The sequence below is a fragment of the Pneumocystis jirovecii genome, assembly GCF_001477535.1.
Source record: "Pneumocystis jirovecii RU7 chromosome Unknown supercont1.10, whole genome shotgun sequence".
In the NCBI taxonomy this organism is placed as follows: Eukaryota; Fungi; Ascomycota; class Pneumocystomycetes; order Pneumocystales; family Pneumocystaceae; genus Pneumocystis; species Pneumocystis jirovecii.
In genome coordinates this window covers 205,013-217,505 of record NW_017264784.1, presented here as the reverse complement: position 1 = coordinate 217,505, position 12,493 = coordinate 205,013, and the positions used below count along the sequence as shown (strand labels likewise).

Genomic DNA, 12,493 nt, shown 5'->3' with positions numbered 1-12,493 from the left:
CCAAATAAATTTATCTTTTTTACATGTTTTCTATTTCTTTCTAAAAAGATGATTACAATATACCAAAAATTTTAAAATAAATCTAAAATATTATATTTTATTAAATTAATAGTTATTTTTTATTATTTAAATAATGCATATAAACTTTTAAATAATTCTAATATTTCTTCTTAAAAATTTCAATAAAAATTAGTAAAATACAAAGATTTATGGGGCAATATTTTCAGGCATTTCCTCATCCATATGGAATTGCGTTTCGTCATCAATTACAATAAGAGGCTTTTTAATGACCCCATTGTTATTTATCGATAAAGAATTCTGGTTTATTTTTTCACTCAATTTCTGTTCAGATGGAGAATTTTTAGAATGAACAATATTATTGTCTTTTACAATATTTGATAATACGTTTGACACCTGAAATTCATTCATTTGATAATGATTATATTCATTATAATATGGTTGAACAAATTCATGATATGAATCAGTCCCAGAAAAATCTTTGAGAGCCATATTATCAGAATACTCATTATATTTAGAGAAAAATGTAGAAAATCTTGAAGATGGGGATGTTCCAAAGCTTGATGGATTTGATCGAAAATTAATATTGGAGACAGGTTCATGATCATCAGCTTTTCGAAATTGAAACTCATTAAATGTAAATGATCTTTGTGAAACAGGTAAAGATGGTTTTTCTTCAACAGTCAATCTAGATAAATCCTTATCATTATTTTTTAAAATAGGTGAACTTTTCCATGGATCAGACCATGTATCTTTAGAAAAAAAAATTGGTGGGATATTATATATATTATTATTTCCTAAATATTTTTTTGAAGAATTCGACACTGTTAAATCATTTTGAGCTTTTAATAATTTTTCATGTTTAAACGGAGAAGAATCATCAAGAAAGACGGTTCTTGAATTATTTAAAAGAGGTGAAAATGCATCATTTTTATGTTGCATTGAAGAATGCATTGAACTGGCTCCAGAAAGCGATAAAGAAGAAATATCAGGATAACTTGTTTTTGTAGAAACTGAGTCAGAAAATACTTCATGGCGTGAAGAATATGTTTTATTATTGTCAAAACTCGGAAATAATTGCGTTTCATGTAAAGCAGTATTTTCAGTAGATTTCAACGGAAATATTAATTCTATATTAAGATTAAAATCAAAGCTATTAATTCGTTAAAATAATACCAGAATTATTGGTATAAGTTAAAAGATAGGGTATAAGTGCATGATTTCCCTTTAAAAACGATTTGTTCAACATCACTAAATTTTCATCCATAGAAAAACTATATTCCCTAGACTTCAAAGGGACATTAGAATAGGTTTCTTGTAAATGACCATTATGAGGCATAGGCATTTGCTTCATTTCGACAGAAGCACCATAATTCAAACCATAGGGAAAGGAAAGAGTCTGTGTATCTGAACGACTCCCATCAAGATATACATGTGCCAGTGCACATCTTGCTCCAAATTTACAATTCCCTATCAATATTAACACTTTTATCATCTAAACGCGTTTTAAAACGTCAAACCTTTCTGAAAATATTTGCATGGTGCACCCTCTGCTTCTAAGCTCAAATTATGCGAAAAAGGGCAATTTTTCCCTGCTATTCACTATTAATCCTTATTCAACTGTATCACCTAGACATAGGCACATAAACTTTCAAATGCTATGTCTAAGCAAAAAAACACACCTGTACAAACTCCCTGACGATAAAATTTACACGGTACATGTTGCAGATCTAAAAAATAAGCATTTAAAACCCATTCAAAACACTTATTCAAAGAAACTCACTTTTCAAATTCAATTGTGCCCGTGACTCAGAAAACCCCCCATTTTCTCCTCCCTTAACCTTCTCAAAACCCATTATACGCCCTGAATTCTTCATTCTAGGCATTTCTCCTTCATACTTCTCCATTATACTTGACAATTTTTCAATATATAAATTTATGGTTTTTCTTAAAGTTGAATAAGAAGCGGTTGATCTAGAACGTATATATAGGAGGGAATGAAGAAAGAGTAAAAAATAATACAATTTTATACACAAAAAAGAAAAGACTAAGACTATTATGAAACAATAAAGTACATATGAAAGCATCATATCAGTGAGAATGAAAAAAGTAAGATAGGTAAGTAGAAAATGAAAAAAGCTAAAGAATGAAAAAAAAAGAAACTAAAAAATACAAAAATTATATAAGCAAAGAAAAGGAAACATGAAATTTTTAGCAGATTTTCCTATAACTAAATCAATAATATATTGAAAGCAAGATAATAAAGATGAAAGCTAAGATATATAATAAAAGGTATAAAATTATAATAAAAGAATATAGAGATTTTGAAAGAGTAAAATATTACAATGATGAATATGGTAAAAAAGCCCAGGAAAATCGGTATAATTGCAAAAAAGATGAAAGAAACAAGATAACATGGAAGAAAAATCAAAGAATCATCGAATACCAGATAAAAGATCAACACTAAAGTCAATCTCATCATCTTCAATACCCAATCGTTCCTGATTGAAAAATGTGTAAATATAAAAGTAAAAAAAATATTAATTACTTTAAGCTCAGAAGGAGAAACTACACCTTCGGAGACAGCGTCCCAAAGGTCCCGAAAGAGTGCCTTTCGATCTTTCCATATCTTACGCATTTGTTCATAATTTTTGTCAATTTTCTGCATTTCATCAACCGTAATAAGCTGAACAGTTCCTGATTGCAAAGAATTCAACCGATTACCGAGTATCGATATCTTTCTCAATCAATCTTTATCATAGTCATAAAAAAAAAAGAATTACTTTCTCATCAAGATCTTTAGAAATTTCTTGCAGTTCCGCTGTTGTTTTTTGTGTAGTTAACAATTGAAGTGCTAAATACTAATAAGACAAACATCTTTCCAAATATTTCTTAGAAATAGATAGAAACATACATTGCTTCATGTGCTTATTCTTATCTTGTAAAACTGCAATTTGTTGTCTCAAATCCTCAATTTTTGCATCCATGATAGTTAATTCCTCCGGAGACGGATTCTCAAACTGATCCTACACAAATCTCTCAATTCTCATACTTCCAAGGCACAATAGCTCTTACTTGATCAATGACATATACGGACTGTTTACCTATTGGTCACATTATATCAGATCACCTCTGTGTATACGGTAAACGTTATTTTACCATACGTCTTGCACCGAACATCACCACGATCACAAAGAGCCGTTAAAATCTTAGTCAATGCACTTTTTGCAACTGCATTGTGCAAATTTAAACAAATATCCGCTGAAAATACCATTCAACACTTTTTTTTCTCATTTTTACATATTCACAATACTCACTTGCAGAATATGGACGATTAGTCTTTTTCAAATACTCCAAAACAAGTGCCTCTACAAAAAAAACATATTAAACTTCTTGTTCATGTATTTAACTGTATTTTTACCGTCATCTTTCTTTGTTGATTGGCTTTTTGGCTTTGTCATTATTTCTTACAATTTTGATGACGTTATATCGATATCTCAAGTGTTTTACATATCATTAATAAATGTATTGCAACGTCAAAAAAATGAAAAATCTTAAAAATAATAATTTCTAAAGGATTTTAAAAAGAAATGGAACATCTTTACGCGAAAAAAATGTATATAAATAACAAAAAACGAGAAGCAAGCTCTAGTTTGTCTTCCAGAAAACCACTACATGATATTGGCAATGTTTTATCAAGGGCATTTAAGATTCCAAGCTACAAAAAAGAAGTAGAAGAAGGGAGACAATTGCGGAAAAAAAGGAAAATACTTTATGTAAATAATGATTTGGAAGAGAAAGAAGATGACTTTTTTCGAAAAGAAAATGAAAAAACACAAAATGAGAGTTATCCAGTGTTTCAAGCAAAAGATGTATCAACAGTATTAAAAAGAAAGTTTAAGGTACCTATGATAGATAAAAGTGAGTTAAATGGACAATGGAAAAATCGGTTACCTCCAGTTTTGGGAACTCTTCGACCGGTAAAATTTGTGCCTCGTCCTCTCCATGATCCTTGTGGAGAGTTTTCTATTGTTTTATATGATCCAACAATAGATGATTTTCATGACAAAGAGGAAGAAGAAAACAGGAAAGAAATTCCAGAAAAACCTAAAAATGGACCAAAAACACATAAATCACTTGCAGAAATACTTGGTATAAAGAAACAAGAAAAATACCCAAATGTTGCAGTAGTTATAGATCCTAAATTGTCAAAAATACTCCGTCCACATCAGATAGAAGGAGTAAAGGTATAAATAAACAACAATTATTATTGATTTTTCATATACATTTAGTTTCTTTACAAATGCGTAACAGGTATGGTTGACTTCCGTGCAAACGGTTGTATCATGGCAGATGAAATGGGTCTTGGGAAAACAGTTAAAATGAATTATTTCATTTAATTATTTTGACAAGTATTAGCTTCAATGTATTACACTTATGTGGACATTGCTTAAACAATCTCCTCAAGCTAAGCGTTCAACTATTCAAAAAGCAATTATAGTATGTCCATCATCTTTAGTTAGAAATTGGGCAAATGAATTAGGTATAAATAATTTTTTTATTATAATCAGCTAATTAAATATAGATAAATGGCTTGGGAAAGGAACGATTAATCCGCTTATTATAGATAAAAAAAATAACCGAGATCAACTTGTACTTTCTTTGTCTAAATGGGTATCTGCTACAGGAAAAGACATTGTACAGCCTAGTTTGGTTTCAATATTTAATTTAATATATATTTAATTATATTTAGTACTTATCATTTCTTACGAAATGTTAAGAATGAATATTGACCAATTAAAAAAATGCCCTATTGGTCTTCTCCTATGTGATGAAGGACATCGTCTAAAAAATAGTGAGTCTTTAACTTTTTCTGCTTTAGATTCTTTACAAGTACAACGTCGAATAATTTTGTCAGGCACACCTATACAAGTATTGTTTAAAATCTGAAATAATTTTTAATCTCATTATTTTAGAATGACTTATCAGAATATTTTTCACTTCTTAACTTTGTAAATCCAGGATTATTAGGTTCTCGAAGCGAATTTCGTAAAACATTTGAGCTTCCTATTTTAAAAGGACGAGATGCATTAGGCACTGATAAAGATCGTGAAATTGGTGATCACAAACTCGAAGAACTTAGTGTTCTTGTGAATAAATTTATTATTCGTAGAACCAATGATATTTTATCGAAATATCTTCCTGTTAAGTACGAACATGTCGTGTTTTGCAATCTTAGTCCTTTCCAAAAAGATTTATATAAAAGCTTTGTGTCAAGCCGTGAAGTTAATAATCTTGTTAAGGGTATAGGGAATCAACCATTAAAGGCCATTGATTTTTTAAAAAAACTTTGCAATCATCCCACTTTATTAGATATTGAGAACGATTTAAAGCAATTTGAACATTGTTTTCCAAATGATTTTATTCCAAAAAATTCAAAAGATAGAGATATAAAAATATGGTATTCGGGAAAAATGATGGTTCTTGATCGGTAATTTATATCTTTATGTTATTAATATTTACTTTATTAGTATGCTTGCAAGAATTCGAAAAGATACTAATGATAAAATTGTTCTTATTAGCAATTATACACAAACACTAAATCTTCTCGAAAAGCTATGTCGATCTAGAAGGTACACCAAAAAAATATTATTTATATTTTTAAATTTCATAGATATGGATCATTACGTCTTGATGGAACAATGAATACTAATAAAAGGCAAAAGCTCATAGATAAATTTAATGATCCCGAAAGTGATGAGTTTATTTTTTTATTAAGTAGTAAAGCTGGTGGATGTGGGCTTAATCTTATTGGAGCAAATAGACTAATTTTATTTGATCCAGGTTTGTTATAGTATATTTTTTTAATTACTTATTTTTTAGATTGGAACCCAGCTGCAGATCAGCAAGCATTAGCTCGCGTCTGGAGAGATGGGCAAAAAAAAGATTGTTTGAAAAGAATGTTTTTTATAGATAATACTAATTTTTTTTAGGTTTTATTTACCGTTTCATTGCAACAGGTACTATTGAAGAAAAGATTTTCCAACGTCAATCCCATAAACAATCTTTATCATCATGTGTTGTTGACGAAGCACAAAACGTAGAAAGACACTTTTCTCTTGATAGTTTACGGCAATTATTTGAATTAAATCTTGATACTTTGTGTGACACTCATGACACTTTTAAATGTAAAAGGTGTAAAAATGATAAACAATTCATTAAAGCACCAGCATTACTTTATGGTGATACTAGCACGTATGCTATTTTACTAATAAACTGTTATTTTAACGTAAAAATAGTTGGAATCATTTCTCAAAGTCATCTCTTGAAAAAATCAATGATTTCTTACTTTTACAAGAAACAAAAAATGACATTGTTTCATTTGTTTTTCAATATATAAGTCATTAATCTCTATCTTTTATATCGTTTGATTCTACTAAGCACTATTTTCCAAAATAATGATATTTTAACTTTCAATATTAGTTTTTACTAACTTAATCGGTTTTTTTATTAATTGTTCACTAAATCTAACATTCTTTCAATAATACTCTTAGAATTGACAATCTTCAAATCTTTAAAAAATTGTTTCTAATAAGACATACAAATAGTTTTTATATTTATTTTTTTATTATTTTTTATTCACTATTATTACATTTTTTTAAACCGCGAAAAATTAACGTAATAATCTCGCGAATCACGAATATATTAATTTATCAGAAAATCACTATTTACAAACAAATTATTGAATAAAATGCCATTTGAAGATATAGGAAATATAGAATTATCAAAGTAATTCGTCTTTTTCTAAAAAATAGTATTAAAATGATAAAAGACAACCATTACGAACATATCAAAGACAAAAATCAGAAACGTTAAATACAGTAAATATTAAGCACGTAAATAATCTGTTAAACACGTAGGTTATATTTGTATATTTATTTAAACAACTCATTGTATCCGTTAGATCATTACCAATATCATTAAAGCGGTATTATTTCGAAACATTTGATTCAAATAACCAACATGAATTCTTTTCTTCAATTAAATCATGCACTTTATTGCAAAAAAACAATACATCTGAATTCAAATTTTCTAAAAAAATGCCTCGCTATTCTAAAAAAAAACCATTTACTGTTAAATCAAAACTTACACAGCTTTGTCTAGACCTTCTTCCTTCTAGAATTACATGCCCTGAATGCAGCATGTCTTATACACGTGGGTCAGCAGATGACGAGCTTATTCATATAAAATTTCATGCAGAATCTATTGGAGGTATTGACTACCCATTAACTAATTCAATTAAAGAAGTCTGGAACGAAAATTTCACTTCAAACAAGATAATTATGATTGCTATGTCTTCTCCATCTCGAGAAATAAAAAAGGCAAAGGAAATATTAAGCGTTGTTGATTTAGAACTTGGAAGTACAAGCCCATTTCCTAGTTCTATGATTCAACATGATTCTCTAATTAATCAGTACAAATTTTTTCTTTATTTAAAAGGAAAAAAGTGCATTGGCCTTATTTTGGTAGAGCCTATTCAATCAGCATATCCAGTCTGTCCTTCTCCCTCACAATCAAGTTCTATTACTTTAGAGTCAGAAGCTTTATCCACTTATATTATGGGTGTTTCGCGAATATGGGTATGTAAAACGTATAGGAGGAAAAAGATTGCGACAAAATTATTAGATACTGCTTGTGATTATTTCATCTATGGAATAAAGGTTAAAAAACATGAAGTAGCTTTCAGCCAGCCTAGTGAAAGTGGAAAACTATTTATCGAAAGCTGGGCGGGCAAAAGATTCAGTGTTTATGTAGAAAAATAGCGTCAAAACAATCCATTCAAGTCTATACACAAAATAAGATACCATTTATCAACATTTGTTTTAATGTCTATTATAACAGTTTATAAGATTGTTTTTTCTAATTTATTTTATGCATTCCTACTCATTATCAAATATTATATACTATGAATAGACTAAATATTATATTTAATAGCAATAAAAATATAAAAATATTTTTTTTATTTTTTTATTAAAAACTACATTTTTTGTTAACTTTAATAAATTAAAAAAAATGAAGCAAAATTTCAAAGGAATAGTTGTTTCTTCTGGTTTAATGAAAAAAACTGTAAAAGTAAGAGTTGCACGGCGTGTTATGCATCCTAGAGTCCAAAAAGTAGATTAAATTTTATTGGAAATAATAATAAAAATATTAATTAAAGAATAGATGATTATTTTACACAAAAATTATTTAGTACATGATGAGGATTCAGCCTGTGAAAATGGAGATGTCGTTAAAATAGAGGCATGTCGTCCTTTATCAGCACGGAAGCATTTCTCAGTTGCACAAATTCTTCAAAAAGCCAAAATTTCACAAAGTATAATAGATCAAGCAAATCAACAAATTTCTACTAATAACAAATCAAACGTAGAATCTCATATACAAAAGGAAAAGTAGCAGTTAAATTTGAAATGCTTCTATACATTTTTGAATATTCATCTATAACTACATTTATAAACACAGATACATAAAAGAATACAATATTATAACTTTGCATATATTATTGTTTTTTTTTGGAGTGGGTTTTAGTAACCAGTGTAGTTTTGTATGGTAAATAATAAGAAAAAAGAGGAGATAGAGCGGATAAGATGGGATTATTGAACAGAAAAAAATAGAAAATAATGAATATTAGTCATATTTTAAGCATTCAAAGAATTGCATATTTTCCAGATTACAATATACTTATTAACTAATATTATATATTATACATAAACTATCTTTTCAAATCAAAGAACATGGAGAATACATTAGTATATAAAAAAATAACATCAAATATGCAGTAAATAATAACTAATAAATACTAAATAGCAGTAGATGAAAAAATCTAAAAAAGACTAACAATGTCTACAAAAAATATTAAAAAAAAAGCAATATTATTTTTAAAATATTAAATCCAAAAGACCGAGTCCGAAAAAACCTTGAAGCACAGAAAATACAGTATTTATTTAATGATTGCTCAGGATTTATCCAATATAAAAGTTATATAAAAGCTGATTTATTTAATGCACTATTTCCATATGTTTCTGAACTTCAATCTTATCAAGTTCATACAGCTCAGTATGTAAACCAGATTCTACCATGGAAAGACTCTGCCAGCCACTCCCAAATGTAATAGGTTTTAGTTCTCGCTGCATACACATCCACTCACCACCCAAACACATGAAAACACAGCTAATCATCTGAACAACCCACCAATAAGTATTGGACGGAAAATGTCCAGAATAAAAAAAGACAATAATGAAATGAATAAAATGCATCGTCAATGTAAAATCAAGTACTTGTTTAGTCCTTCTAATCACAAAAAAAAGAATAAGAATACTATACTGAAAATCAGTACTGAAATCAAGCTTCAAATCGGTACTGCTTTTGCAGCCCAATCAATTTCTACCCAGATATACTGTTAATATCCCAGATAAGGCCTGCAACAAGTGATTCTGTATTATCAAGCGATATTTTGTGGAAATCAAAAATATAATCAAGAGAAACTTGTTTTCTTGAAATAACAAACAAAAATAATACTAATGCTGTTTCACTCAAATAAAATAACGACTGAACTGCTACAATTTGGCTCATAATAAGTATTGGGTCAAATATATTCCGCAATACCATCGCTCTTTAGAATCAGTTAACATATCAATTTGTCTATTTTGGTCAAAAATCTCTCAAAAAAAGCCTTTTAAACCCTGAAAAAAACATATACTATCTGATAATTAAAAGAGTACTTTATATTTTAAAAATTAACAATTTTTCTTAAAAATAATCCCTTTTTTTACTAAATTATTATGTTTTTTCTGTCAAATTATGCACAATTTTCACGGTTCAATTATTTAAGATAAAAAAATATTTTGAGTTTAACCCAATAGAAGATATTATTTTTAAATATTATTTTTACAGTTATTTTTCCAATTAATAACAATAAATATAAATATTTGAAACATATTATCAATCAATTTTCATCATTTTAAACAAGTTAATCTATAAAGGTATTAAAGTATGTAAAATGACAAATTATCATGACAATCCGGCTATAGTAACAAATAAACGTCAAAAATTACGGTTTTTTAGATATTAAATTGAATGAATAAAGAAGTTTTCTAAAGAATTTTTAAGAATTTTTAAGAAATAATTAAGGATCTTTTTAAAAATTTACTTTTATTCATATTATGAAGTAAGTTTTAAAATTTTTTCTAAAAAAATAGCTAAAAAATAACAAGTACAGTTCGAGAAATAGCTCGTATTAATGCAGCTCAAATTGGAGCATCAGAATCAGAATCATGGCATGCACAAGTATTTTTTATACTTCTAATTGCATAAATATTTATATTTACAAATTTTCAAGTATAAAGATAGTGCGTATATTTATATTGGAGGTTTACCATATGACTTGACAGAAGGGGATATTATTTGTATTTTTAGCCAGTACTTTTAGTTTTGTAAAGAAAAAATGACTAATTTATATAAAGATATGGAGAACCACTTGATATCAATCTTATTCGAGATAAAAAAACAGGAAAATCAAAAGGATTTTGTTTTTTAAAGTATGAAGACCAACGCTCGACAATTCTTGCAGTTGACAATCTTTCTGGGGCAAAGGTATAAAAAAGGTGTTTATTGATATATGTTTAGAATTTTTCTTTAGGTTCTTGGAAGGACGTTAAAAGTTGATCATGTTTTGAATTATAGACATCCTAAGCAAGATAGTGATGATGAACAGTCGGGGAAAATGATAGGAATGAATGCAGCACCTCCAATTTTAGAAGAAGGTACATAAATTTTTTACACAATATCATTTTTTACTATTAATAGTTATACAAGAAGAAAAAAAAGAAGATTCAGATGAAGAATTTTCTAAAGGAATTGATCCAGAGGATCCATTACGTTCATATATTATAGAAAAGCGTCGTAAAGAAGCAAGAAGATTAGAAAAAAAAAAAAAAAGACGTCATTCAAAAGATCAAGACCAAAAAACACATAGAAGCGACCAAAAAGATAATTCTAAAAAAAAAACATGAACATAAAAAGCATAAAAATAGCGAATAAAAGTGTTTGACGATGTTTTAATAAAAACAAGGAATTTGACTATTTTAAGAAATTCAAGCTAAAAATAAATTAACAACTAAATAGCACATTTTGAATAATAAGCATTTTTGGATTGGAAAAAAAACTTTCAAAAAAACAAAATATTATATTTATATAGAGTGATTATAAAATTTATATTAACGTTTATATATTTTAATATATATAATCGAAATAAATATTTAAATATTTATGATTTAATATTCTAAAAAAATAATTTTATTCTAAATAATCTTGAATAGGAATTCCAGTGATTTCAAGATATTGTTTATAACCATCATAATTTATAAAACTAAGATTGTATTTTTTTATTATCGAACTAAAATAATAATAATAATTGAATGCAAACTTATTGTCTTACGGTGTAACAAATCTTCCACCAATAAAGTGGCGTCCTTTGAAATACCGAGTACAAGGTTTTGGTGCAGTTAATGAAACAAGAAATGTAGGACACCATCCAGAAGCTACACCTTTTTCTAAAGGACCTGTAATATAAGAATGGCCCAAATGTAAATAGTAGCAAAAAGATACCTTTCTCAAGATCCCAACCAGAAGGTATATCTATACTTGTTACAGGTACTTTTGTATATTTAAGTGTCTAGATCCATTAAAAAAATACAAAAACATAAAATTTTAAAACCTCAATTACTTCCACAAAAGGATCTCTTACTTCTCCTGAAAAATTAAACCCAAAAATGGCGTCTATAATATGATCTGCATCATTAATTGCCAATAAAAAGTCATCGACAAAAGGAATCGACAACTCCTCGAGTTGAATACACAACCTCTACAGATATATAGTTATTTTATTTCTTTTTACAAAAAAATTACTTTTAATAGATCACTTTTTCCCTTCTTTGGATAATAAACAGAAGGTGTATAACCGTAATGCCAAAGATGTCTTGCTGCAACAAGACCTACTCTCTTTTGTCAATTCTTTAAAATATATTCTGTAAGAATGAAAAACCATCTCCTCCATTGTTTCCTAAACTCTGTATTGGTATCTATTTATTTTTCACCATTTTTCTTCAAAAAATCACCTGGACCCGCAAGAACTAAGATTTTTCGACCCTTTTCTGGAGGGCTTATATCATAAATAACATTAGAAACACTTAATCCCGCAAGTTCCATCAACCTTTAGATATCAGAATCTTTTTTGCTACTTTTTTTTAGAAATTCCTACTGATCTATTGAAAAACCTTGAGAAAAAAGATCTTCATCAACTTTGCAAGAAGAAATTTTATCTAAAACCTAAAAATAATTAGAAATATCATTAACACTTTACTCAAAAACATACTTTAAGTCTCATTGCAAAAGTTTGACGTTAACCAGAGATTTC

The 12,493-nt window shown here is 27.9% G+C and overlaps 8 protein-coding genes across 8 annotated transcripts; 4 read left to right on the top strand and 4 right to left on the bottom strand.

Moving 5' to 3' along the window:
* Window positions 1-207: 207 nt before the first annotated feature.
* T551_02349 (uncharacterized protein) lies at window positions 208-1,925 on the bottom strand (the record flags this gene model as incomplete). The annotated part of the gene is made up of 5 exons (XM_018374612.1): window positions 208-1,148; window positions 1,195-1,488; window positions 1,539-1,613; window positions 1,701-1,748; window positions 1,802-1,925. 5 exons carry the CDS (start codon window positions 1,923-1,925, stop codon window positions 208-210), a joined length of 1,482 nt encoding a protein of 493 aa, XP_018229184.1.
* Window positions 1,926-2,453: 528 nt separating this feature from the next.
* On the bottom strand, window positions 2,454-3,479 carry T551_02348 (uncharacterized protein; the record flags this gene model as incomplete). Its single annotated transcript, XM_018374611.1, has 8 exons — window positions 2,454-2,519; window positions 2,567-2,755; window positions 2,802-2,872; window positions 2,933-3,044; window positions 3,094-3,122; window positions 3,178-3,279; window positions 3,327-3,386; window positions 3,440-3,479. 8 exons carry the CDS (start codon window positions 3,477-3,479, stop codon window positions 2,454-2,456), a joined length of 669 nt encoding a protein of 222 aa, XP_018229183.1.
* Window positions 3,480-3,608: 129 nt separating this feature from the next.
* Window positions 3,609-6,426, top strand: T551_02347 (uncharacterized protein; the record flags this gene model as incomplete). The annotated part of the gene is made up of 11 exons (XM_018374610.1): window positions 3,609-4,265; window positions 4,311-4,394; window positions 4,438-4,561; window positions 4,604-4,726; window positions 4,772-4,950; window positions 4,995-5,509; window positions 5,550-5,651; window positions 5,693-5,862; window positions 5,902-5,967; window positions 6,012-6,273; window positions 6,318-6,426. 11 exons carry the CDS (start codon window positions 3,609-3,611, stop codon window positions 6,424-6,426), a joined length of 2,391 nt encoding a protein of 796 aa, XP_018229182.1.
* Window positions 6,427-6,769: 343 nt separating this feature from the next.
* On the top strand, window positions 6,770-7,841 carry T551_02346 (uncharacterized protein; the record flags this gene model as incomplete). Its single annotated transcript, XM_018374609.1, has 3 exons — window positions 6,770-6,807; window positions 6,851-6,934; window positions 6,983-7,841. The coding sequence occupies 3 exons, from the start codon at window positions 6,770-6,772 to the stop codon at window positions 7,839-7,841; spliced, it is 981 nt and encodes a 326-aa protein (XP_018229181.1).
* A 250-nt stretch (window positions 7,842-8,091) lies between these two features.
* Window positions 8,092-8,475, top strand: T551_02345 (30S ribosomal protein S17; the record flags this gene model as incomplete). Its single annotated transcript, XM_018374608.1, has 2 exons — window positions 8,092-8,193; window positions 8,245-8,475. 2 exons carry the CDS (start codon window positions 8,092-8,094, stop codon window positions 8,473-8,475), a joined length of 333 nt encoding a protein of 110 aa, XP_018229180.1.
* A 602-nt stretch (window positions 8,476-9,077) lies between these two features.
* Window positions 9,078-9,687, bottom strand: T551_02344 (uncharacterized protein; the record flags this gene model as incomplete). The annotated part of the gene is made up of 2 exons (XM_018374607.1): window positions 9,078-9,414; window positions 9,467-9,687. 2 exons carry the CDS (start codon window positions 9,685-9,687, stop codon window positions 9,078-9,080), a joined length of 558 nt encoding a protein of 185 aa, XP_018229179.1.
* A 554-nt stretch (window positions 9,688-10,241) lies between these two features.
* Window positions 10,242-11,090, top strand: T551_02343 (uncharacterized protein; the record flags this gene model as incomplete). The annotated part of the gene is made up of 6 exons (XM_018374606.1): window positions 10,242-10,246; window positions 10,293-10,365; window positions 10,418-10,497; window positions 10,542-10,671; window positions 10,718-10,841; window positions 10,885-11,090. The coding sequence occupies 6 exons, from the start codon at window positions 10,242-10,244 to the stop codon at window positions 11,088-11,090; spliced, it is 618 nt and encodes a 205-aa protein (XP_018229178.1).
* A 283-nt stretch (window positions 11,091-11,373) lies between these two features.
* Window positions 11,374-12,463, bottom strand: T551_02342 (YjeF family domain-containing protein; the record flags this gene model as incomplete). Its single annotated transcript, XM_018374605.1, has 9 exons — window positions 11,374-11,473; window positions 11,516-11,639; window positions 11,686-11,752; window positions 11,795-11,941; window positions 11,986-12,074; window positions 12,122-12,139; window positions 12,195-12,289; window positions 12,338-12,405; window positions 12,452-12,463. 9 exons carry the CDS (start codon window positions 12,461-12,463, stop codon window positions 11,374-11,376), a joined length of 720 nt encoding a protein of 239 aa, XP_018229177.1.
* Window positions 12,464-12,493: the final 30 nt, after the last annotated feature.